The following is a 24,707-nucleotide window of genomic DNA, read 5'->3' on the forward strand; positions in this document are numbered from 1 at the left end:
AAGGCGTGTTAGCTTAGCTCAGTTGGTGGAGCCCTGGACCGGCAATCCAGAAGATGTGGGTTCGAGTCCTACAGCTGGCTAGCCTTTTCAGTGACTTTCATCTTTCATCGAATCCTACCACCGGCTGTGCTGTTTGAGGTTTTCCCTGGGTTTTCCGAAGACTATCCAGACGAATGTCAGCACAGTCCCTCCCGAAGTCGGAACAGGACGCATACTAACACCCCTGTCACCCACCTCCTTCCCGCTCTTTCCACCTGTCCACATCTGTACGTCGCTCATGGCCACAGTTGCTTCGCGGCGCAAACACGGAATAAAATAACAGAAAAGGGCGTTTCATCGTCAGAGGCGATACTCTACCCTTTTAGTCTGCCGTAATTTTGTTAATATGTAATGATAGGCGCTTCACGCTGAGGTCCTCCAGACAGGTTAGCTGTCCTGTTTGGCCATGGCTCTGGTGAGCTGGCTTTGATCGTGGGCCAAGCAATATCGTCATAATGATAGGGCGAGAGTCGTGTAATCCTGAAATGTTTGTATTATTCGGGAAATGGAGAAGGATGTGCGCGATGGAGATTTTCCGAGTGACTAAAGTGCCAGGAGCTCAGAGAGTCCACTTGGCGTAAGCGATAACGCGACTGACAACGTAACTGATAACGCAAAAGCGCCATTAAGTCACATCCAATGAATCAACGCAACGTCCTGACCAGAGGTATTTTCCGGCATCCGGAAAATGGGCGTTGAGTCAACTCTTCCGAACAAAGTTGTGGACGGAACATCAGTTGCCGACTGGTGCGCGAGGCCATTGTCTATACTCGCAGAAGCATACTTCGCAGTACATCGCAGCCACCGTCTGTAATGAAACTATTCCTATAGATGTCGCTGCCGTTCATTGTCAACATGGTCACTTCTCGCTTGATGTGACCGTTCTTTTTCGATGACCCCCTGGTATTTGCACTTCAAACGTTAGCACGTTCCTTTCTGTGTGCTTTTCTTGCTTGCACGTAACGTTCGATTTCCTCACTCGTTGCAGGATACATGTCATCAACACCAAGCGAGATAGATGGTAAACAAAAGTGACACACCTTAACTGAAACATAAAATGCGTAGTCGTCCTACTAAACAATGTTTCGCTTATTTTTTTCGCAGCTGGCAACAAGGACTTGCAAGGTAATTATTTCCCGCATATGAATCGACAATAATGAAGGCGTGACATACTTTTTGGTCATATAAACGCAGCTCAGCGCATAACGGGGCGGTCACATTCGGAAATCCATCTATGAAACCGATGACACTGTCTTCGGCATCGGGAAACAGTATGGCGTGACGTCACTCCGGCGTGACGTCACTCCGTAAACAGAGGAGTGAGAGTCCGGAAGCCCCGCAAAGGCTCGTTCCCACTGCAGGGCTCCCGCCCGGAACCGCAACGGCGCCCGCAATTGCAAAAACGTCACTTAGAGGCCCGTTCTCTGGCACCGTCCAAGCAGTCGCTTAGTGCGCGACACCGGCGGACGGGTGACGGCCAACCAATCGTGGGAAGAACACGCGTCGTTTGTTCACTTCTACATTCCCCACGTGGTGTACACGCCCCTTTTGCTGTTGTTTTAACGCCGCGCGTCATAGCAAATCGCGAAACGGAGCTGAGCAGTTGACTGGACAACGGATACGGAAGTGGTGCAAGTCTCGCTCTCGTCGAGATACTTCGAGAGAGTATTGTGACCGTCGGGTGACTTGATTGTGGACACACTTGCTATGGTGGCTAGATGAATATTGTCTGGTGTGAGGAGCGCCCACAGCCTCCTATCCGACGGAGCGGGACTCTTGCGGAAGACGGCCACCAGGCGCGCTGCTCCACGGATGTATGCTAGTTTCTGGGCGCTCTGGCTGGTCCCCGGGCGGAGTTCTTTCGCCGTGACACATCAGAGGGTGGGATAGCGACGCTGTCGCGTCTTTCAAGTGCTTTATTTTACTTTATGGTCGCTGTGCACTGTTTCTGTGGAATGGTGAACCTTTAGCAGACTTCTGACGCCACTGTGAAGAAAAAGTGGCGTGCAAAAGCGAACAGAGCGTCGATCATCCGTCGTCGTACATGAACGAATTCAACAGGGGGGCCCACGCTACTATTCAGAACACTCTTCAAGCTTGTCTCCAAACTTGAAGATACATTCACAATGCTGTTGTCATATCATAAAGTGCATGCAGACATTCTACTAGAAGTATTGGCATGTGCTAGGGGCAGTGATGGGCAGTACTTGATGTACCAAGTACTCAAGTAGAACTTCAAGTACATTTCTGTGTACTTGTACTTTACTTTAAGTACATTTTAAACCGCGTACTTTGTACCGTACTTAAAGTACTTTTTTCCAAATACTTTCCCATCACGTACTCAAGTACACAAACTTTGGCTCCAGACAAAAAGTCACAAGAGAGTATCAAAAATGCTCATCACATGCCCATAAATGCTTTTAGTGGGATGCTGTACCAAGAGTCCGTCTGACATTTTACCAAACATGATTTTTGTGCTGTTAAAGGGCATATTTGTTGAATCAAATTTATTGTGAGAGGCTTGGAACGTTGAATAAGTATCAACACTTCTACGATTGTGTAAAACGAATGGAATGCACAGACATCCCACATTATAACACTGCAACCGGCAGCACAATGACTTGGTCAATTGTCATTTCAGTTCTTCCAGTGCAGGGTTCTATGTTTTCTTATATTGTCTCGTTCATTAGCAATTAATAATCATTTTATATCACAGTGTGTGATTGCATTACATGATGAACACTCTGAAAGACAAACATGGTTTACTTTTTACATTTTACGTTTTTTACTTGGTCACATGGATTAGATTGTAGCAGATCACAGTCGTATAAAAATCATGGCTTGCATTGTGCTTCATCTTTTTTTATTTTCTTGGTATTCTTTTTTAAACATGTTGTATTTCAAAAAGCACCATGGAATGCCCAGAAATATATAATCTCCGTTGGCCTGTACTTTTTCCCCCCTTGAAATTTCCTAGCCTGTTATAACAGAAGGTTAGTACCGGAACACCACACTAGGCAGGTGATCTTCGATCAGTCAGGGTATAATACATAATCACAGCCCAGATGACTCGTTACCTCTCTACATGAAACTGCAAATTATGACATCTGATTAAGATCATATTCACGGGTTAGCACTTAACCTAGGACTTAATGGCTTTAGAGCATTTGTCAAGAATGCTCGCTAAAGTTTTGCCAAACAAGCAAGACACATATGCTAAACAGTGAAATGCAAAGTGATACAAATTAAATTCGCAATGTGCTTGATGAATACTTGAAGTACTTTGCCTAGTACTTTGTACTGTACTTGTAGTACTAATGACGCCAGGTACTTGGTACTTTAAGTATAATTTTGAGGTACTTTTCCCATCACTGACAAGGCGAAGCCTTGAGCATGTTGGCTGTTAAACCCATAGCGAATATCTCACAATGAACATTGTAAAATTCTATGCATGATGAGGATGCACTTCCCCGTAAAGGGCATTAACCGTCCTCGCGCAGAGCGGAGCAAAAAACAAACTTCCAAAGGAGGCGCGTCTCCATCAGTGAATACACTTATGTGAGCATTCAGACTCGTCTACAGATGTTCTTTGTTTTCATTGTGTACATACTATATCGAGGAACAAAAAGAAAGATTAACTGGCCTCGTTGCTGCGACATTAAAAAAAAAAAGAACTAAAAGTAAGAATGAACAAAGAAAAGTAACCTGATAAAAGAAAGAGATACAAAAGTTAAAAAGGAGGGTTGCCATCAGCTTTGTGACGTCCAAGCTACGCATGGGACATACAAAGCTGAATACCTGTTCATTTGCGTGCTTGAATAAGCGGTCTTCAATGTGTTTTAAGCTATTACCATTACTGTTTTGTTTTCCATTGATATTTACCCCCCACCGTTCCATTCCTCCTCAAAACTTCTCGGCCACATGGGCGAAAACGGCCCGTTCAGCAGACGCGCTTCGGGAGCGTTCTGGAGAACCTTCGCATCTTCGCATACATCCGTGTTGGCGCGCCACCTGACGGCGTCTTCCGCGAACGGGCCGCCTCGGCTGCGCCGCCTCTCACACCAGACAATATTCATCTAGCCACCATACACTTGCCGTTCGCGGGTCGCCATTTCAAGCAACGTGAGCGTGCGCCCGGCAGTGGAAACGAGCTTTAGACGCCCGCACGGCCGTGGCATTCCTTTTCTCGAAGACGTGCCATCATTGGCCGGTTGCAGAATGAAGTTTCCTCGTTTTTCCAGAGAGGGAATTCCGGCATACTCTCAACATTCGGCGTGTGCTCTTGTCGTGTATTCCAGTCATGAATTTACGCCAGTCCTTCGCATGGGATTTTCGATATCGTAATCAGTGGTCCACGAGGAACAAAATTACACATGGTTTTGAAATGCGGACGCGACCGTTCCTTTAAGGTTTCATTATTTAAACGTACACGGTACTAATAAACTGTGGTACTGCTGAATATTGTAAACTGTATAACAAGAGCTTACTCTTCCTGCTGCCCTGTTGCTCTTCTGTCGTTTGTATTATAGGTACAGAAGATGTGGAAGCAAACGCCGCCTTTGAAAGGGGTAAGGGCATCGAAGCTATACTTGATTCGTGTGTACAGGCATACCAAAAAACGTTTGTTGGGTCGCGGGGGTGAATAGTATCTTTCAAGTTTCGCTATCGAACGTTTGCAGATACGACCGCAGAAGGAATGAAGGACTTGAGATCTCGACGACGGAAAATCACAGTTGTAATGGTGACCTTTGCTATTGGGGCCGTCGTGGCGACGTACCTCGCCATCACCGGGTTGATGTCAAAACCACCACGACCTATTCGAGCATGTTCGTCTGTTGACTGCAGCAAGGTGTGTGCCCACGTCTAGATGGCAGAACTCATTACGTTTTATCCTTCACACACACACGAAAAAAAGGAAACAACAACACTTACGAAGCTTGACCTGTAGGCCATGTTGTACATCACCGGAATAGTGAACCATACTGTGGATCCATGCGACAACTTCTACGAGTACGTATGCAGTCGGTGGCTTTCTGCGGAGGGACGCCCTTCCTTTCTCGAGGAAGTTCGAACCAGCTTCGATCGTCGTTCAATCGAGGTTCTGCTACACGGCTACCATAAAGACCATGCCGTGCAGTTTGTGTCTCGCTTCTTCCGTTCCTGTCACGCATTCTTCGGGAGCGTCATCTCACTCGACGTTGTCCTTCGTCGCTTTTTTGAGGTACGTCTTCTCTCAGAAGGAACTTGTCTTGATTTTCCTACTGAGGCCGAGAGTTCTTGAGTGACGTCCAATCAGTGAAAGTGTCGTTGAGGGTGTCATTATGTCATAATGAGTTTTCAACACTGTCCGAACAGCTGACAGCATAAAAATCAATGGGGGGGCGGGGGAGAAGAGAAGTAACGCTGAGAGAGAGAATGCGAAAAGAACAAAGGGTATGCGGCTATGCGCAGAGGCGTCGTCTTCTCCTAACGTCCAACGGGGACGGCCTATATCAACCACCCCGCCTCGGCATTCCCAGTATCCAATCCAATCCAAGTCGTGTTCTTGCCTCTGGGCTCCGTGTGTGAAGTGCGTTTGTTTTGTCAGCTGTCATTGTGTGTAACTTCAATTGCTTCCAGTTCCGTAACAACAAACATTCTGCTGCGACATGTGAAAACGGCGTATATACGGAGCTTGTAGGAAACATCGTTCGTAACATGTTAGTGCCGGGTTTATCATGGGGGATCAGTTGTTGAAGAGGGGGAATTACACGTGTTCAGCATTCGACACTCACAAGACCAACGCTGGGAACGAGGCTGCTCTAGAAACCGGACATCGCGCAGTGGTGCATCACTTGTTAGTGAGGTTAGGTCAATCTAGGTCCACGCATCTTGCCTCGCGGTAAAGAGGAGAATGTTTACTGAGGTTAGGTTAGGTTCGCGCACCTTGCCTCGCGGTAAAAAGCAGAATGGTGCACGCTAAGGAAAAAAGAGTGCTTTTATTCCTTCGGGGGACCAGATGCATTGTCACAAAGAATAGACCCTTTTCGGAAGTAAATGCTCAGGAGTAAATTAATGTCACAGAGTCGAGACCGCATTTCACGCTCTGTTCTAACGCTACCAGGTACAGAATTCGTGTTCATGCATGAAAATACTTTGAATCAAACCGCCAACCGTGATATCTCGAGTGATATAAAATCTTGCGACATACATAGAGCACACGTAGGTCTGTTGCATTCGGAAGACTATTTGCGAAGTTCAGTGACAATTTCCAGTCCTAGGGAGTAAATGTTAGGGGACAAAAATGGGGAGTAATTGCAGTCTAGGGGACTAGAAGCTTCAATTACTCCCCATTTTACTCCTTTTTTCCTTAAGCTGTACACGAGTGGCGCTTGCGTGACTTCCTGTTTCTCGAATAGCCAGTGCTGGCGTCTACGAGGGGCAAAGGGGGTATAACCACCCCTTCTGAGCACACCTGTTGGAGGGCCGCCAAAAATGCGATACGAGTTTCAGATACGAAGTCGCCGCTTCAGGACGAACAAAGAGGGAACAAAATGAAGAATACAGCGGGCGGGGGAGGGGGGGGGGGCTAGAGCAAATTTCCAACTTGTCCCCCTGTAGGCGAAAAGTAGACGCCGGCCCTGCGAATTGCCTCGTTCCGTATCCAATGAGCGTCTCTAGTGTTGCATATGTGGTTCACCCTTGAGAGGACCCTCTTCGCCATCTTGGTTTCTAGGTATTATGAAGCTTGTAAGCGCCAAGCATGTGTGTGTTGACGGACTGGCTCTTTGTTCTATCCCGCACGCTCTCCCCGAAGGCAACCTACCCTTTAGCGTTGAAGTGGGGGCATGCATTCCAAAGTGTATGCCCATGTTAAAGGACAACGGAAGCGAAATTTGTCATTTGCAAGAAAGGGTCCGAACAAGGTGTAATTCTTACGTAGTATTATGGTGCCACAAGTATTTTGCAAATACGGTGTACAGATGGGCATAATTTTGAGGATTATGAGTCCGCTGGGCCGCCCGCCCGACACGAACGTCCATGGAGCGCGCCCGCTGTCGCAGAGCATTGTGGGAGAATCTGATGAGCGCGTGACGTCAGATGTCCTCGAGCTCCATCGGCGGCTCCCAGGTGAACGGGATAAACGCGGCGAATTCCGAGCAACGTCTCAAAATGTTCGATTTGGAGATCTCGTGGAAGTCTGAAGGCGATATCTCCGACGAGAGATCGGTTCTTACTTACATTTCTTCTTCTCCCCCCCCCCCCCCACACACACATACACTGCCGGAATCAGACGTACGCGGAAACGCCAAGTAAAGTGAAGGTTTGTGCCTTCCGTTACCGTGAAAATACAGAAGGGATCGCTCCTTATTTCAGCCTGATGTACTTCGTTGATTGAAAGGCTAATCAGCATCTCCGAATTTGTGTTGAACCATTCGTCAACAAAATGTGCCGCACACTACTTGTCCTGTTAATTAGCCTAGGTGCGCTTTGTTGTAACTTCTAAAAACGCGCGTAGCGCCAGCAAGCGCGTATCGTGTCAACCTGTGAAGCGGCATTAGATTCAGTGCCCTTTTAGAATTTGACACATCACACGCTTGCTGGCACTACGCGCGTTTTTCAAGGCAGTTGGTTTCAAGGTCGTTTATCGTACCTTCTATGCTGAACACAAACAATGCCAATAAACTGGGACGCTACACCATGGGTACATGGGTACGCTATACATGGGTATGGCGCCGTCGACGCCAAGGAGCGGTGTCATTCGTTTGCCCAAAACTGTGCTCTTGCGGACATTTGACCTTAACTGCGCTGCCGTTAATTTCTTTCACAGACCATAGCCGTTCCCATGATGATGGATGGACGAAATTTCACCGCCATTCTCAGTACCATGTTCCGGCTCTCGTACCGTGCCAGATACCACACAGTTCTGAAGGTGCGCCTGGAGACGAGCGACAACGATACCACTATGGTCCACATCGGGAAAGGCGGAACCTTGCAAGATCACTTCTTTGGAACGCATGACCAAGCAGAGATCCGTGCATTCTTGTCCACCATTATCGGAACCATAACCTCCACCACCATCAATGACAGCATAGTTACCGAAACACTTGAACTCGATGGCACGCTGAATCAGGCACTCTCGAGTAGCAGCGACGGCGTAAGGTCGTATAGCATACAAGTAGGAGACATGCAGCAAGAGTGCGCAATCATATCGGCGCAAGAGTGGCTCAACATGATAAAAAGCAACGTTCCCCGATGGCTTCCCTCGACAGTGAGAAGCTTTGTGCGATTAACGAGCTTCAACCGAACATGCACTGCCTTATATACACTACATGGGGCACCTGACAAAGTTCGTGCCGTCTACGTAGCCACTCACTTAGCACTGAACCTCCTGAAGTACGCCTTCCATCACGGCAGTCAATTGCCGAAACCGGCTGATACATGTTTCCAACTTACGGCGGAGATTTTCTCTCCTGTCTGGGGAATGGTACTGGGAAGAATTTTTTTGACAGCACAGGCCAGCCGACGAGTCGATGCTTTATTCTCGCAGTTGATCGAGAAGTTGACGGGCGTAATGAATCGAAGTCTTTGGCTCTCTGTCGATGACAGGATCGCGGTCAACGGCATGCTGAAGGAAGCCGTCCTCAAAAGTTTCAGCAAAGGACTGCATGCAGACATCAGCTGCACACGCATCAATTTTGCCGTGAAGCTCATTGCCAGCGACTTTGTTGCGAACTTCGTTCGAGTGAGCTTGAAAGCGCCTGGCTCATGCGACGACTTCGCATTTCGCAAGGAAGAATGGACCTACGAGGCCCTTCAAAAGGCATCCACCATAGCATATGTCATGGAATCTCGGGCTCTTGTTCTTCCAACGGCCTATCTAGCTCCACCTACGTTCTATCCAGAACTCTCCGAAGCGCTTGTGAATACCGCACCGATCGAAACCTTGTTAGCCACGGCACTGTTGAAGGAGGTTTTATTTCGTGGGCCCAGCATGGGAGACCTTCGGCCAGTCGGTGAAAATTGGTGGATGACAAGAACAACGACGAACTTCCTCCGACTGGAGAAGTGCTACTTGGAGCAATTGAGTATTTACTACGCGTATGTTCGGAATCCCGCTTGGAGTACGCAGTATTACGGTATTTTCACGTCGATACTGACGCTACAAGCTGTGCACGAGATTCAGGAAGCGGGCGCAAGGGCCGGACGGGAAAGGTATGAGCTTCAACGTGCTTTCTTCAGCAGATTCTGTCTACCGTACTGTCCCGGAAACTACGATGCTGATGCTCAGGAAAGTCGAATGTACTCTTGCCTTCTACCGGTGATGAACGATGAACTGTTTCATGAGACATTCAACTGCAGTCGTATGTCGCGTATGACACCGAAAGAGAAATGCGAATTCTAGGATATTTCTCAATTATACATTCTTAGCCTCATAAGTATATCCAGAACTACTGCCTGCTGTGGGCCACAGGAGTGATTGATAATTCGTTACGGCAGTATAAAATAAATTTATTTACAAACATCAATATTTCAGCGGGAGGCACTTAAAAGGAAAGCTAAAATGTATCTGTACAACTGTACGCAAACAGAGCACACTCAATGGTAAAACATGTAAAGCGTTAGCAGCAGCTCAGGGATGCACCTGCAAAGGCCTTTGGCTGTAAAATATAGCTTGTAATGACATGACTCAAATCACTTCAGGGGCGTTTTGAGTTAGACATCCCGCAGACTGTTGACGATGCCAATAAGGGATTTCGCCGCGTCTGATGGTCCTAGCGTTTCGGCCAGCAACTGGGCTTCCTGGATGTAGTAGCCAAGCATGACTTGTATCCTGTCCAAGATGTCCCCGGAGACGATTTCGGAATGCACCTGGCAGGAAGACGACAAAATGCAGGTACACATTCAGTGAACTGCACACTGCTCTATATCCATGACACTGCGTCTTCGCTGCCAATTTCGCTCGTTATCTTCATGTGCAGTTTCGCAGCATTGTGTGTCCTATAGACGAGAAACTCTCACAGTGCTTGCCAGTTCTTTCTCATTGTTTCACATGCATATCGCTTCGCTGCATATCTCCAGATATCTTGGTAGGAGATCAATCAACTATGCTTTCTATTTTCTTGAGGTGTTAACGTTCGAATGCACAAATGAGGTGGTATTTTTCAGACGGGATGCGAAATAGCCATAATAATAAAATTCGCCTATAGCCTATACAACGGTTACCTGTTTTATTCATTAAGCAACCAACAATCTCGAATGAGAGGTTTGGTTGTAAAAGTCGTCCGATATTCATTTCAACGTCACCCTCAACGTTAACAATGGGAAACTAAACTAACTGGATCCGTGAGGTCAGTTATAGGCATGTAGCTCGAGCATCACAATGTCACATTAGTCAAGTGTTCTGCATGGTACCATCGTAACGCTGAAAAAGCCTTCCATATAGCCACCTACTTGAACCTGCGAAGTACTCAAATAGGTAATTGGAGTAGATTTGCAAGTAAGGTGTGTCAAGTACTGCGCGCTGTTCGAAAGTACGCATACTATGCATATCGGAGCGCTATGGTCTGTAGGGAGCATCACATAGTTACGTTAAGTTACGCTAAAGTTAGGTTTTTGACTCAACCTTCGTTCCGACCACGGAAGGAAAGTGAAAGCAAAGAGTATAGAGCGTCGCGAATGTGTGCGTACATCCTGGGGCGGATCCAGGATTTTGCTGAGAGGGAGGTCCAGCCTTAGCCAGCATTGCAGATACACGATCTAGGTCAAGTAAACACGACGCACGAAAAGTAACACTCAACAAAAATAACACCGAAGTTAGCGCAGTGGTTTGTCTTGGCTATCCAGTGTCCCCTCTGTCGCCCATATGGACCGTTGGATGACTGCGAATATTCTTACCTTTGAGAATTTGAGTTGATCCACTTTGCCGTCTTGCACTGACTTTAACAACTCCGGATGTGTCTCCATGTGTAGCACAACCGGGAGACTTGTGACATCATAGTTAATGCCCGACGAAAACGATGTGTCCAGGAACTGCTTCGTTTCGTGGTAGGTCTGCATAGGATATCAAAGGACATGAACTCACGTGTCGTGTAAACAAGTCTCGTTTTTGAAAAATCTTATATTCTTCAGGCGAAAAGAGAAGCCCTTTAGCCGCACGTAGTGCACGAATTTATAACTCAAACGTCGTATACTACCAGCACTGGACAACTGTTTCGGCGTTATTGGGCCATCGTCAGCAGTGCGTTTGAGTAGGTGTCGCCAGAGGACCACGTAGAACATGTCCTCCCATCAGTGTGAGGCTCAGGGTGACAGACAACATAAAGTCTGTGGCACGAATATCAACTAAAATGCAACAACACGGCTGAAATTATTGTAGGATATAATATATTGTAGGATTCCTACCCCATCGGACTTGCTACCTTTCGTAGGGGTAGGAATTGACATTGATCATTGCTCGAAGTCCTGCTTCATTCATCATGCAGGGTATCGGGATCCATCATACACAATATTTTCGCTGACATATGTCTTGTGACTGCGCAATTAAATTTACAAAAACTTCCTAAAGAAGCAGCCGTGAGAGAGGGGGCGCGACTTTTCAGGTCCTGTCCGATTTCCTGGCGTGACATAATGAGGTTCGTGTGACGTAGCACCGGCGCGAGGTCAATTTACTGAAAATTCGTCCGCTGCGGACGCTGTGTGGCCCTACTTGTGGAGGACTTTCCATATTACGGAATTACGTCGGCATTACGGTATTACGGAATTACGTGGCACGGAATTACGAATTACTACTGAGTTGATGGGTTTCCATAGTATGCGCACGCGCTACAGATTAGCTATAGAGCATCATTCTTACGTCAGAGCACATCGTATTTGCTAGTCAATATGCCGCAGCAAAAAATGAAAAGAAAAGAAAAGAGCTGACCTTCACCCTTCTTTAATATAACCACACTATACCGTCACTAAATATATGACGATGGCAGAATTTACCTGAAACGCAAGTGCAATGTGTTTCCCTAGCTCATATGCTCTGTCTTGCTCTTGTTGACTGAGCCCGCTAACCATGGTGGCAGCTCTGTATCCAGATGCCAAAAGACTACAGGTCTTGAGGTTTGTCTTGGTCTCCCACCACATAGCATCGACAGCATCCACCTGCCTGAGATCACTTTCGAAATAGGAGCGAACGTAGTCCTCCACTGCTGTCCCGAAGATGTGCAACATCTGCAAAAGGCCTTGCATGTCGTTACGGGATTAACTTTTTTTTTCTATTTTTTTCTATTTTTTCTTTCGCAAAGGGTAAGGGTAGCACATACGGGCATTCCACCTGGGTCGCACTCACGCTCAGTCGTTGGTTGTGCAGCGGTTGCACATTCTGCGCTTTCTGACGCTTTTTCAATAGCGCTACAAAATGACCCGCTGTTAGCTGTGTACATAAAAATACCAGGATATGCCAGATGCACCCAAAACAGAAAGGCGGAGCAGTATTCAGGCGGCGGAACAATTCTCAAACGAATTTATAGCCCGAATTAATTTTCCAATCGAATTTTAATTATAGGATTTGTTAATATTTCCCCAATTTTGTTAGTCTTGAGTTTCTCGCACTGTGTCACACGTTAGTGTTAGCTTCGGACGTTGTAAAATACTACTCTTACTCAAGGAACATCAGGACTAACCACAGGAATTCCAATGTTCGTTGTTGTCTGGAAGGCTTTGGAGAAGAAAAAGTCGCCAGCTAGAACAGTCATCTTGTTGCCCAACTCCAGATCGTCCAGCACAACGGAATCGAGGCTGGTCCTCTCGGCGACAGAGACATCTACAGCCGAAGCATGGATAGTCTGCGCTGCGTGGAACTCCTCAGTGGCATTGATGACCAGCTGTTGCCGTTTTAGAATGACTTCCGGACTCTCTGTCTGTTCCGGTGCTATGCCTGATGCCTTGATGAACAGCGACACCAACAGACCTCGCGTCTGGATATTGGCGCTTTGTTGAAACAGGAGCTGTCTGAGCGAGAGAAGGACGTCCTGTTAGTTAATTCTGCTTTAAAGAACACTTATGATTAGACGTGAAGGAAGTGACTCAGGATGAGTGCCGCCGATATTTCAAACAGTGTGTGATATTCTTCTGGGCACCAAAAGTGTCGAAGTCTGTTCGAAATATTGGTGGCTTTCGTCCTGCTCCTGAGGCACTTCCCTTCACATTTCCTTGCCGGTACGCTGGAGTTTCTACCCTTCTGCTTATGAGTTCGTTCGTGATGGATTTTTTTTTATTTCGTGTTAGCGCCGCGGTGCAACTGTGGCTATGAGCGAGGTACAGATGGGGACAGATGGAAGGAAGGGTAGGAAGGAGTGAGGGACAGGGGGGTTAGTATGCGTCCTGGGCCGACTTTGGGGGCAACTGTGCCGACATACGCCTGGAAAGTCTTCGGAAAACCCAGGGGAAACATCAGACAGCACAGCCGGTGGCGGGATTCGAACGTATCGCCTCCCAGTATTCAGCACGACTTTGGCTACCACCAACGAGCGGGATGCCTTAACCCGCTCGGCCAATGCGCTGGTCCGTTCGTTCGTGATGGACAACCCCAGATGACAAGATTGTGAAGTAATGAGATGCACACATAGTGAAATTCGGATCAAATTCCCGAAGCAAATAGGCAGTGCAGTTGCGGAGTTCGACGACAACGTTTTCGAAGCTCATGAGGAGCACCATGAACGTTGAGGCGCGGAGCGGAAAAATTCCACTACGTTTGACAACAATGCTAACGCGGACGCACAGATGAACCCTGGAAATTAAACTTATCCATTAAATTTATCCATCGTCACTGTGCTTGGTAAATGTCTGTTAGTAGATCTCTTAGACTGCTGCGAAAACAAACGTAGAGGATAATGGAGAACACTGCTCTCTAGCAGATGACGACGGACAGGCTGCGTAAGCAACTTGCGTTTTAATTTCACGGTACAATACTTACCACACGCGCAGTTCACTTTGCCTCTTCACTCTCTCTGCATTCCAGAGATGAGTATACTTGTACACAAGCAACTTTCCGCTGCCCCGTTCGCAATGGCTCTCCGCCGAATCTCGGTCAAGACGAAGCTGTTGTAGACTTACGTTTCCGCATTCATACCGTCGCAACCGTGAATTAAGGTCAAAAGTCCCCTCAGCCAAGAAAGTCATTGCCAGCCAACACTTCCCGATCAAACAATCCTGGCCCACTTTCTCTTCTAGGCAGGGGTTCATTGACCCCTGACGTACAAGGTATACCCCCCCCCCCCCTTTCCCACACCTGTATCAATGCGGGGTATGCAACTCGCCATAAATGTGATGAGACACCGATATTTTGCGTGAACTAGCCTGGACCTCCGGGTTTTCGCATTGGAAAAAAGGTTCCCTCACCAGAAACGGGATCGGCCTGCTGTCAAGCATGGAAGATTGATAAGGTGTTTCATTCCCAGGCTTGCTGTTCCTCTCTGTAAAGCCCCGGCGATATTTTTAAATCATAGCTTGCCGTGGCACGACGCACACACTTCAAGTTTTAACCGACAGGAAAAGAAAGATACAGAGCACCGGCATCATTCATGACGTCAAACCTGAAGTCCTCTAAATGAACATAACCTGTTTCGATAGTTCCATATCTGTGTTTTCTTTTCTTTTTCCACTTTTGCAGAATAGGTATTGTACTGTCCAGATATGTTCACGTATGCTTTCTTCTCTTTTTCGGATGAGCATCGATAATATACTACAGGAATCGCTGTACTGACGTGTTACTGCGAAAGTGTTCATTGCTACCTCCTCTTCTATGTGTCTATGGACACTTCAAGTTGCTTTTTCTTTGACGTCCGCCATCCGTAGAGGGGAAATGAAGAAATAAAATTAGCATATTCCGGTTGCTATATAACACCGTAAAAATAAAGAAAAATCGATGTCCTATATCTCACAGATAGAAGTAGCACAAATGCTGTGACATCTATACAGCGACAACAAATCACAGCATGGGGCTCGATCGCCAAAATCTCACTTTGGAATGGACGCACCCACCGCAACATGTGTCAAATGCAGTTTTAAATTGTGTTTGGTAACGCGGTCCGGCTCCGGTGAACGTAGACGGAAGCATGAGAAGTTGGGAGCTGCCGATAATTAGAACAGAAGCTGTTCTTCTACTGGGCCCTTCCTTCCCACCTGTGGCTCTTGCTTCACTCAACTTCAGAGCGAGGTCGTGAACAGAAATCATACATGCAGAGGTTTTTCTGGTCCTCTCAGTTTTGATCAGCCCTTGGACTAAAACGTATGGTCCTGGATGTTCCTTTATACATATAAACTTGTATCGCCACAGCTAGAGGCTAATGCAAAAGACAAGTTTCTATACTTAAGAAGCAGCGGTACCATCCTCCTACCTCCTTTTCATCATGCAGCCTGTGCTGCTATAGGGACAGCTAGAGATCGGTTCCTCACGGGGCTACTAATTCAAGGACAGTGAAAACCTCGCCCCAGCGTGCAAGAACAGACTGTCCGCAACTGAAGAGAACGCCAGTGGGAGCGTCTTCAGGAAGAGAAAAATATGTACCGATTACATTTGCCGTTCTGTTATTTTATCTTCTATTTACTTTTAATACATAACGAAACACGCGTGTCGAGCACCTATAGTTATACGCCCCCCCCCCCCCCCCGCATGCCTCAGTACTTTCAACCAGTGATGGCAAGTAGTTAACTACTTGCAGAAATGTAGTGGCAACTATACTAGTTAAACTACTATTTCGAGTAGTTAACTACAGTAGTTAGGTTACGGCAGGCGCCAACTACTTCCTATTTTGCCGCAAGCTTTACGGCACGATTGTGCTTCCGACTTTTACCTTGAGCTACTTGTTTGATGAGAAGGGAGGTGCAGAGGAATTTGTGCCGTGCATGTGTGCTAAACCTTCACTTTTATCACTGTTTGTGATTCATATTTAGGTGTCCAAGAACACTATAGAATGGGATTGGTGTTGATGGACAACGTTAAGTAGCTATAAATATACTTAAAATACATTGCAGTAGTTAAAGAAGTAGTTTTAACTACCTTCCCTGAAAAGTAGTTGAACTACTAGTTAAACTACTCCATCGCGAAGTAGTTATAGTTAAACTACTGTAGAAGTAGTTAGTGGCCATCACTGCTTTCAACTATTACAATAGTTTGTGCGATAGCTTCATACTGAAAAATTGACGCACGTATCGTCACGTCATTATCTGAATACTATTACCTGCAATATTAACGCATGGTCTGGGCAGACGGTAGCGAGAGTATCAACACCGATTATTTTCGCTTTGTATATAGAACGACCTGCTATGATTCAAAACAGGCGAAAAATATAATAAAAAAAGGTTTGGCCGGCAGCATTCTGGGGTTGTTTCGCGGTCTGCACCTTTGGACACTTGAAGGAATCCGAAAAGAAGCGTGTCTACAGCATTCGCCTTGTCGTTGCCTTCTAACTCCATGCCTCCGTGAACCACTAACCAGAATCCTACCGCAGGAAATATGCTCTCACCTCATCTGAAACGGTCTTATCGGGGAACAATATGTTAAGGAGCGTTCAACATGCGTGGATTCAGTGATTCAAGAAAATGTCCGCCCATGCATTGATCAAGGTAGAGAAACGAACGGTTCTGTAACGCAGCGGCAGCGAGCAGTCAGGACATTGCAGAACGACTGACTACGCAGATTATCTTACTTTACGTTAATGGGCCTCGACGTACGTAGCATAGCCTTGAGGCTGACAAAAGGAGGAACGGGAGGAGAGCAGAATAATCACATATCCTCGTGCTTATAAACCAGGTTTCCGGAGGCGTGAAACTGTGCCATCCTGAGCCACTGTGTCACTAGTGTTTACCATGCGGATACAAGCTTCAGCTAAGGAACCGTCAGACCGTCAGCTTTAGGAATGTAAACTATGCAACCTATTCAAACGCAATTAAATCATCCTCCATTGCAGATCCATCGACAGTCACCTTGTTGGAATGCAAACCGTTGCTAATACAAATATCCAATTCGAGTCATCTACCCTCTTTGTTGACGCATAGCGCAGAGAATTGCTGGAATTGTATTGAGGACTCATTTGAAGATGCTATTTGTAGACTACACCCTAACATTGAAATAACCGTATACACAAACACGCATGACTGATCCCCCAAACAGGATACAGTTTGAAAATCACTTCAAGGCACACACACACAAAAAAAAGAGAAAGAAAGCGTGTTGAAGTGTTTTCCTTGTCGGTTCGTACACGTTCGAACTCAGACAAAATCTAGAAGGGAAGAATAGCATGAAAGGGGCTCTAAAGTGTTTGGTGTTTATGGGTCCCATAGGCTACTGGGAACAGGTCTATTCTGTACTCAATGCTCATTATTTCGAATACACTCGTAATGCAACGTGAAGAATAACAAGTGCGCGCTATTTCGCGATGCGCGCTAGTTGTGAGGTGTGTGCAATGAAGAGTTTCACGTCGAAATGACGAATGGATACGTCGTAATGACGAAATGTCCCATCTGCAAATGGAGAAAACGTATGAATTTTTTCCCCCAATAATTGTCTCACTAGATACCGTATTTTTTGTCTGGAATAGCGTTGTGGAACGTACAATGCAAGAGATGAACTTCATAATCACATAACAGCGCTATTATGACCGTCCCAGCACTGCTCTAGCTTCTGTTTCGCACGCATCTGCTATGTGATACTGTGATACGTACTGCTCCGCTCACCAACGACATGACCATGTAGGTTAAGGCGTCCCGCTCGTTGGTGGTAGCCATTGTCGAGCTGAAGTCTGGGAGGTGGTGCGTTCGAATCCTACCACCGACTGTGCTGTCCGAAGTTTTCCCTGGGTTTTCCGAAGACTTCCCAGACGAATGTCTGCACACACTTCACCTAGGAAGTTGGCTCCGGAAGCATACCAACTTCCCTGTCACCCATTCATTCCTGCTGTCCTCTCTGCATTTGTCCACATGTGTACGCCGCTCATAGCCACAGTTGCTTCGCGGCGCTAAAACAAAATCAAAAATTAAAATCTGCCCCGCTCGCAGTTGATACGTAGGGCATCTCGCGGTGACTGTGTAGCGCCCGTTCCGTGCAGTTTCGTTTGTCGAGGATTGCCTGTAGTATTCTAAAAGCGAGGATTGCCTGTAATGTCTGTGTTTGATTACGTTGACGCGCTGATTCTGTAGCTGTTATCTTGTGTGGCGGTTTAACGAAAGCTTCCGCTACTAGAGAATATGCATATGACATGCGTCCCGGCGAGGTGTACCCTACGCGTTACAGCCAAGTCGAAGCTCCCCTCGAACCGCATGAATGGACCTTTTCCGAGTAAGCACATGCGCAGGCTCAGCCACGGCTGACATGTTTTGGGGTAGTTGCGCAGACGTTCGAGACAGACACTTGACGACGCTTTGTACTCTCAACCAGTACAAGTACAACCCTCTTTCACTCTTTCCTCATTCTTTTTGCAATCTTCTCTTGCTACTTCCCCACGCGACGTGCCAGTCCGAAAAGTGCCCCTTGCCCATTTGGGGTCAAAACACGACGTCTTGCATTCCCACGCCAGGGACGACACGTACTGGTCCATTGGAAGAAGAAATGCGGGAAGGGGCAGTTCCCGCAATATATTTCCTTTGACAATAGACCATTTCGGCAATTTCTCCAGCGGCTTGCCGCGGCGTTTTTCCGAAGTCCGAGCCGAGTAGACATTCAGCGATGGGCGACGGAAGAGGCGGGGGCGACGAGCACTAGTGGCCAATCAGGGATTAACCTCGGGTTTGGTTCATCCGGTCGCCCCAGTTTTCCGGAGACCCCACAGATGGCGGCATGCAGAATTGCTCAGACTGCTCGAGTGGATCGCGTTCGGCAGAAGATCAGAGGAACTGCGGATGCTGGGCAGGGCTCTACTATGCATTGAACAGTCGCTTTCAAATTATTTTGGACAAATGCATGGTACGATCATCTGCATGACTGTGGTCCTACAGCCCAAGTTTGACAGTAGAGGATGTAACACGCTGCGCCGGACTCGCTACCAGAACGTGTTGGTGGCCGAGCTGTGTGGGGCCACCTGAGAAATTTCAGGGGGGGGGGGGTTGCGAAAATGCAGGGAGGGTGTACGCCCCCCCCCCTGGGGGGGGTGTAGGGAAATCCCTGGACCGGCGTTCACAACAAATGGCTCCGTGAGTGCGCGTTGCTGCAGTATCTAGCTCGTTATAATATGTTATACCTCAAAAGCAGCTGTGTTTGGGACTTCTTCACTTGTAATAAAAGTGTTTATCAAGTTACGCGGAGTTTCTTTCCTTGAGAGAGTACGGAAACTTTCGCGTGCGACGCCGTCCATCCGCCGTTGTAGAAACACTGCATGCGGTTATCTTTGAGCGTTTTTAATTATAATTGGGTGTTTGAAGAACTAAAATCAGCGACGTCTGTAACAAACATCCGTTGAACAATGTTAAAAATTTGTCGGTTTGGTTCTCTTTCTCATTCTTTCGTCGTTGTGTTGATCTTAGCAGATGATTTTACTTGAAAGTGTGTTCCCTACTTTTGCGGATAACTACAAAAACGCGGAACAATGGCTCCTGTCGCTTTCTTGCTGGGCGACGCCGTTAGTAACGGATACAGTGAACGGCATTCCGGAGCCTACTGCGCGTCGTTCAGGCTCTGGGCGTGCCTCTCCTCAAAAATTCCTGTGACCGAGATTACAGGAATGGGCGCATTTAAACTGATGTGTGCTGGAATCCTCGACCTCGGCCAGTGAAGGGTGAACGCGCTTCCTCGATGCGATTCGTCAACGCCAACTTGTGTTCATATGCATCAGTAAAGGATTGTTCACGTAATGATGGACACGATGTTACCTATGAGCATGCTAAAACAACGCGTTACACTCAACCGTGTGCAGGGCGGGGGGTGGCTTGAGAGTTGCATGTGGCTAGTCGACTAAACATTTCAATTATCTTATTCTTTGTAGCAAGTGTCCAAAGTAGCAAGTAATCTTGCGAGGAATAGCACGTGAAATCAACAAAGCTTATTGTCGAGAGAACAGTAACAATCAACGAAATGGCAAATGGTACCTGAAACCAGAGAGTGGAGCCGAACCGAAATTCGTTGTTTTTAGCCGAATCGGAATTGTACCGTTACAAAAGAATTCAGTAACCGGTTCAAATAACTGTTCGCACCTACACAAATTTTCACCTCTGGGAGAGATTTAAAATTATGTTAGAGTGTTTCGACTTTCCAACGACTTCATATATGCCACGCTCTAAGAAACAGGGAGCTGTAGCATCACAAAAGGGCGTCGCAAAGGACGATGCACAAATGACTAAATTTACTCTGTGTGAGGAAATCGTCCCTTTGGGGACTAACTAAAAGTGTTGCCACAACCATGAGTTGCTTGCTGGACTAAATGCATGGCGCTAAATGAATGTCACAGAGTCGGTACTGCATTTCACGCTTTGTCGTCACAGTTAATATGTACATAATTCCATGTGCATGAATTAAAATACTTCGAATTCAACCGTGATATATCGGGTAAGCCTTATTTCCGTAAGCACTATTTCCTACTCTGTGGACAAACAATTAGATAATTATGTATAGCCTTGTTTCATCAAATTCGCAAACAACAACTTTATTGTGATATGATGAATGGGGAAATTCATCGCCAGGGGCGATACTTTACCCCATAGCATCACAAAAAAGCACATATATTTACGTAGGTTGTTGCATCCAGTGGACCGTTTTCGAAGTTTAGTAGCTATTAGTAAATGTAGTAACTATTTAATGCCCTGGGGAGTAAATTTCAGAGACAATGGACTAAAATAGTGAGTACCGTATTTTCCGGTGTAAACGCGCGCGGTATGCAGTAAAAAAAGTGCTCTGAAGAGGTCCTCCGCGTTGCACGTAATACACGGAAATATTTTCCTGCACAGTTCCTTTACAAGCCGGTGACGTACACATTTTAGCCTCCTTCAGGTTGTGCACGGCTTGTTCGACGCTTTTTTTTTATGATGGGGTAGGGAAGTGCTTCAGTCTTCCGTCAGAATCACAGCGGATGATGGCTCCGAAATCCCGAAGAAGCTACGAGGCTATGATTGAGAAGGGACGCGAAACCGAAAGCGGGGAGGAGAATGAAGTATACTATGACGCAGACTCTGTTGCACCGGAGTTTAACGGCTTTGTCGAAATGTGTTTCAAATAAAGCATATATTGTGCATATAAGTAAAGCATGATTGTGCGGCCCTTTGGCGCTTTTTAGAGGGGCACGTTATACACCGGAAAATACGGTAATTGCAATTTAGGGAACTAGAAGTTGCAATTACTCCCCAGTTTACTCGATACTCATGTGTTGTTGTTTTTTTCTTTTTCTTGGTTCTCTCTTTCTCACTCTCTAAATTCACAGGTGGCGGTTGTGATGATAGGTAGGAGTCTGGTTAGTGGTTCACGGAGGCATGGAGTTAGAAGGCAACGACAAGGCGAACGCTGTAGACCCGCTGCTTTTCGGATTCCTTCAAGTGTCCAAAGGTGCAGACCGCGAAACAACCCCAGAATGCTGCCGGCCAAGCCTTTTTTTTTATTATATTTTTCGCCCGTTTTGAATCGTAGCAGGTCGTTCTATACACAAAGCGAAAATAATCGGCGTTGATACTCTTGATACCGTCTGCCCAGACCATGCGTTAATATTGCAGGTAATAGTAGTCAGATAATGGCGTGACGATACGTGCGTGTATTTTTCAGTATGAAGCTATCGCACAAACTATTGTAATAGTTGAAAGTATTCCCAGAGGCATGCGGGGGGGGGGGGGGCGTATAACTATTGGTGCTGGACACGCATGTTTCGTTGTATATTAAAAGTAAGTACTAAAGTTGTTGGCCGCACTCAAGTGGGCATCGTCACCGTTTAGTACGCTCAGGACCAATCACGACATATGTGAAAGCTAGATGTTATGGGAGCGCAAATTGAAATGATCAAAGTCATTTTTGAAATTTCCTACGAAAGCAGGGTGTACGGTTTGCACTTACGATTAAAATATATTCAAGATGTCAAATAATACGGCCCTCCCTGTTCTCAGCTTCTCAGACGAAATTCTAATTGGCAGTTGCTCGAGGCAGGATGAGAGCTCTTGATTTAATAGTGCAAGTTCCTCGTGCTACGTGTTAAACCATTCCAAACATCCGCCATGAGCATTGCAATCTCCGCCGTAGAAAATTAAATATAACAAGAAAATGTTGCAGCGCAATACACGTACCGCGGCTAATTTCACCTACAGGGACATTCCGATGGAGGCAAGTTCATATTATTGAACCGGTTCGTGGACATAACCGTTTAGAATTAACCGGTTTTTAACTGCTACGGTGGCTTTTCGGAGCTGAACCGGAATTGAACCCTTATGATCGAACTAGAACCCCAAAAGAACCGATAACATTTTCGGTTCGACTCTCTGCATGAAATTATGATACTTCGCGATAAATCCCTTAATGTGCCTATCTCAAACAGCAGACAGCCTGTCGCTTCGGGAGCGACTTTCCACATCTGCACTGAATAGGAATAGTATGCCGCTGAGGCAATAATAGCACTGTGCTCGCATTACCGCTATGACGGATTGGTTCATCCCGTTGCTAAGGAAGTATGTGCCAATCTTGGATAAGGGTGCAGACCGATTTCCATAGGAACATTCGAATTTTTTGCAATCCAGTCGTGTCCCAAGTGTTAATCATGTTATGGAGATAAACAATCAACTATCGAACTTCCTAACCCGAAGCACGAAGAAGACCATTGTAAGAGCACACGCGAGCCTCTGTGCAGCTTAGGGGAAAAGCGACTTGTGCTGGTTGTGAGTTTTAGCGCCTAACGTGTGAAAATTTCGTGACAGCCTCGACCAGAAAAGGCGCACTGCGACCAGTCTGTGTCACTCTATTCCCACTAATTTACTGCCAGTCCATAGCGTACACGTCGAATTGCTAGCACTGCTCCGGTGCAAAGTGAAAATGCAGGAAAACGTGCCCACATCCACAATCACGCTAACACCACATCGATAGTATGAAAAACCAGTCTCGTACTTCCAAACCAACACATAAAGCACCAGAAATTTTACTCACTTCACTGACTCCACTATCGGATGCTGCGTTCCCATCATCTTGCTCACAGTGCCCAAAAACGTTTGCAACTCCCCCAAATTCATCAACTTCTCGGACATCCTTCCCGTTGTGTATCCAGTAACCTTTTCGGCATGTCGGATAGCGCGGTTCAATCTCAGTGCACTGGGCGCTGCTGCTGCAGCAACTGGCGTTGCGTATCCACGTGCTCCAGGACCCGCGTTCTTGGCCGCCAACCGCCTCCCGAAGACCCGCGTCGCCGAAGCCATGGCACGCGAAGAAGCGTCTCTCACGAACTGACGGTAGTCCAGGAGTGCGGCCGGCTGTCCGCATCAAATGTGGGCCATAAGCGCCGAAGAGCTCAACAAGGAAACGCGGATGTGAACACTCTCCTGGCCTTGTTACTAGTGCCGGCTGCCTGGAAGACTGCTTCAGTGAAAGTGGGTGAAAGTGATGACCCCTTCCAGATGAGGAATCATTCACGAACCAGTCCGTGTAACTCAGGGAAGAAGGCGTGATCGATAATAAAGAGAAGGAAGTCATCAGCTGTGTCTCGACCGTTATCAATGGCGGTGCTTTCGCGATGCTCACGGGAAGTCAGGTGTCATGATTACAAGAAGAGGTAACATTGCGCTCGCTCCCGTTCTGTGATTGTTTGGCGCTGACCAAACAGAGGAAAATGCGTGCTGCGTTTTGTGCTGCGCATTTCCTTGAAGGTAGGGCAGGTTTCCGAATGCAGAGCATAGGAATTTTACCGGTCCCGTATCGTTTGGGATATCGTTTTATGACATCATGGGCACGTCATTATTGCTTTTGAACATTTTTTGTGTGGACACATAAACACATGTTACAACGTACGTATAAAATTCAACAAAGACGATATGAGCCTGTACCCTACCGCAGCACAATGCACGAGAAGTGCAAGTGCACGCGGGTGACTGGTAGGTGCCTCATATCTGCAGCCTTTCCATTTGTAGTGAATTTATCACATACCGTCGCCCTTTGCGCTTTACATTTGCCGGAAGATAATGGACACGTTTCCACATTTCTGCATTCACACGTTCCTCGTGCTGTCATTTTATCACACAACCGGCTTATCATTAGAGTTATTTTAAAGCTGTTCTCTTTTTGCCAGGTGAACTCAAGCTGTAGGTGTAAGATAAGAAAAGACAATGTGAATCTTTCTTACCACAGCACGAAGCACTGGAAGTGCAAGTGTCATGGATAACCAGCAAAAATCAACTTTTCTACTGACTTTCCGTGACGGCGCACACTATCGTTTGTGGCGATGGCAACACCCCAATCATCATCATTTATTTCTAAAATAAAGTTGTTGTGTGACTGACTTTCCATTTTTGTCTCTTCTCCTGTCTTTTTGTTCTGTATTTGTGGACAGCCATAGGTTATGCATATTAGGGTAGCCATTGTACAAATGCGGAGAGCTGGTGAAGCAATTCCATACTAGAAATCCTGAGTGTGGGCACGCGAAAACAGGACAGCGCACAAACGACTCAAACTGAGTAGTCTCTTGAAGTAAGCGACAGGGGAACAAACACGAGGCACAACGAAGTCGCGCTTTCAACCTTTAGTTACTGAATGA

General features: G+C 46.7%; 2 protein-coding genes across 4 annotated transcripts in view; one reads left to right on the forward strand and one right to left on the reverse strand.

Moving 5' to 3' along the window:
* LOC135385615 (uncharacterized) overlaps positions 1-10,054 on the forward strand; it is a 31,266-nt gene extending 21,212 nt beyond the window's left edge. For 2 of the 3 annotated variants that reach the window (XM_064615045.1, XM_064615046.1), the window contains 6 exons: positions 1,028-1,060; positions 1,144-1,164; positions 4,569-4,607; positions 4,719-4,888; positions 4,988-5,260; positions 7,850-10,054. In XM_064615045.1, the coding sequence (XP_064471115.1) occupies positions 1,028-1,060; positions 1,144-1,164; positions 4,569-4,607; positions 4,719-4,888; positions 4,988-5,260; positions 7,850-9,424 (2,111 nt within the window). In that variant the 3' untranslated portion in view covers positions 9,425-10,054. The remainder of the gene's footprint in view (positions 1-1,027; positions 1,061-1,143; positions 1,165-4,568; positions 4,608-4,718; positions 4,889-4,987; positions 5,261-7,849) is intronic. The other variant, XM_064615047.1, reaches the window with a different exon arrangement.
* LOC135385616 (all trans-polyprenyl-diphosphate synthase PDSS2-like) lies at positions 9,516-24,009 on the reverse strand. The gene is made up of 5 exons (XM_064615048.1): positions 23,111-24,009; positions 12,693-13,020; positions 12,010-12,240; positions 10,918-11,073; positions 9,516-9,891 (listed from the first exon to the last, which is right to left on the reverse strand). Exons 1-5 carry the CDS (start codon positions 23,374-23,376, stop codon positions 9,736-9,738), a joined length of 1,137 nt encoding a protein of 378 aa, XP_064471118.1. The 5' UTR covers positions 23,377-24,009; the 3' UTR covers positions 9,516-9,735.
* Between the last annotated feature and the right edge of the window lie 698 nt (positions 24,010-24,707).

The sequence above is a fragment of the Ornithodoros turicata genome, chromosome 2 (assembly GCF_037126465.1).
Source record: "Ornithodoros turicata isolate Travis chromosome 2, ASM3712646v1, whole genome shotgun sequence".
NCBI classification, from domain to species: Eukaryota; Metazoa; Arthropoda; class Arachnida; order Ixodida; family Argasidae; genus Ornithodoros; species Ornithodoros turicata.

Coding starts and splice junctions, on each gene's coding strand:
- LOC135385616 (XM_064615048.1), bottom strand. CDS start 23,376: ATGGCTTCGGCGACGCGGGTCTTCGGGAGGCGGTTGGCGGCCAAGAAC. Junction 11,074..12,009: donor ACATTGCACTTGCGTTTCAG/GTAAATTCTGCC, acceptor TATCCTATGCAG/ACCTACCACGAAACGAAGCA. Junction 9,892..10,917: donor ATCAACTCAAATTCTCAAAG/GTAAGAATATTC, acceptor TCTTCCTGCCAG/GTGCATTCCGAAATCGTCTC.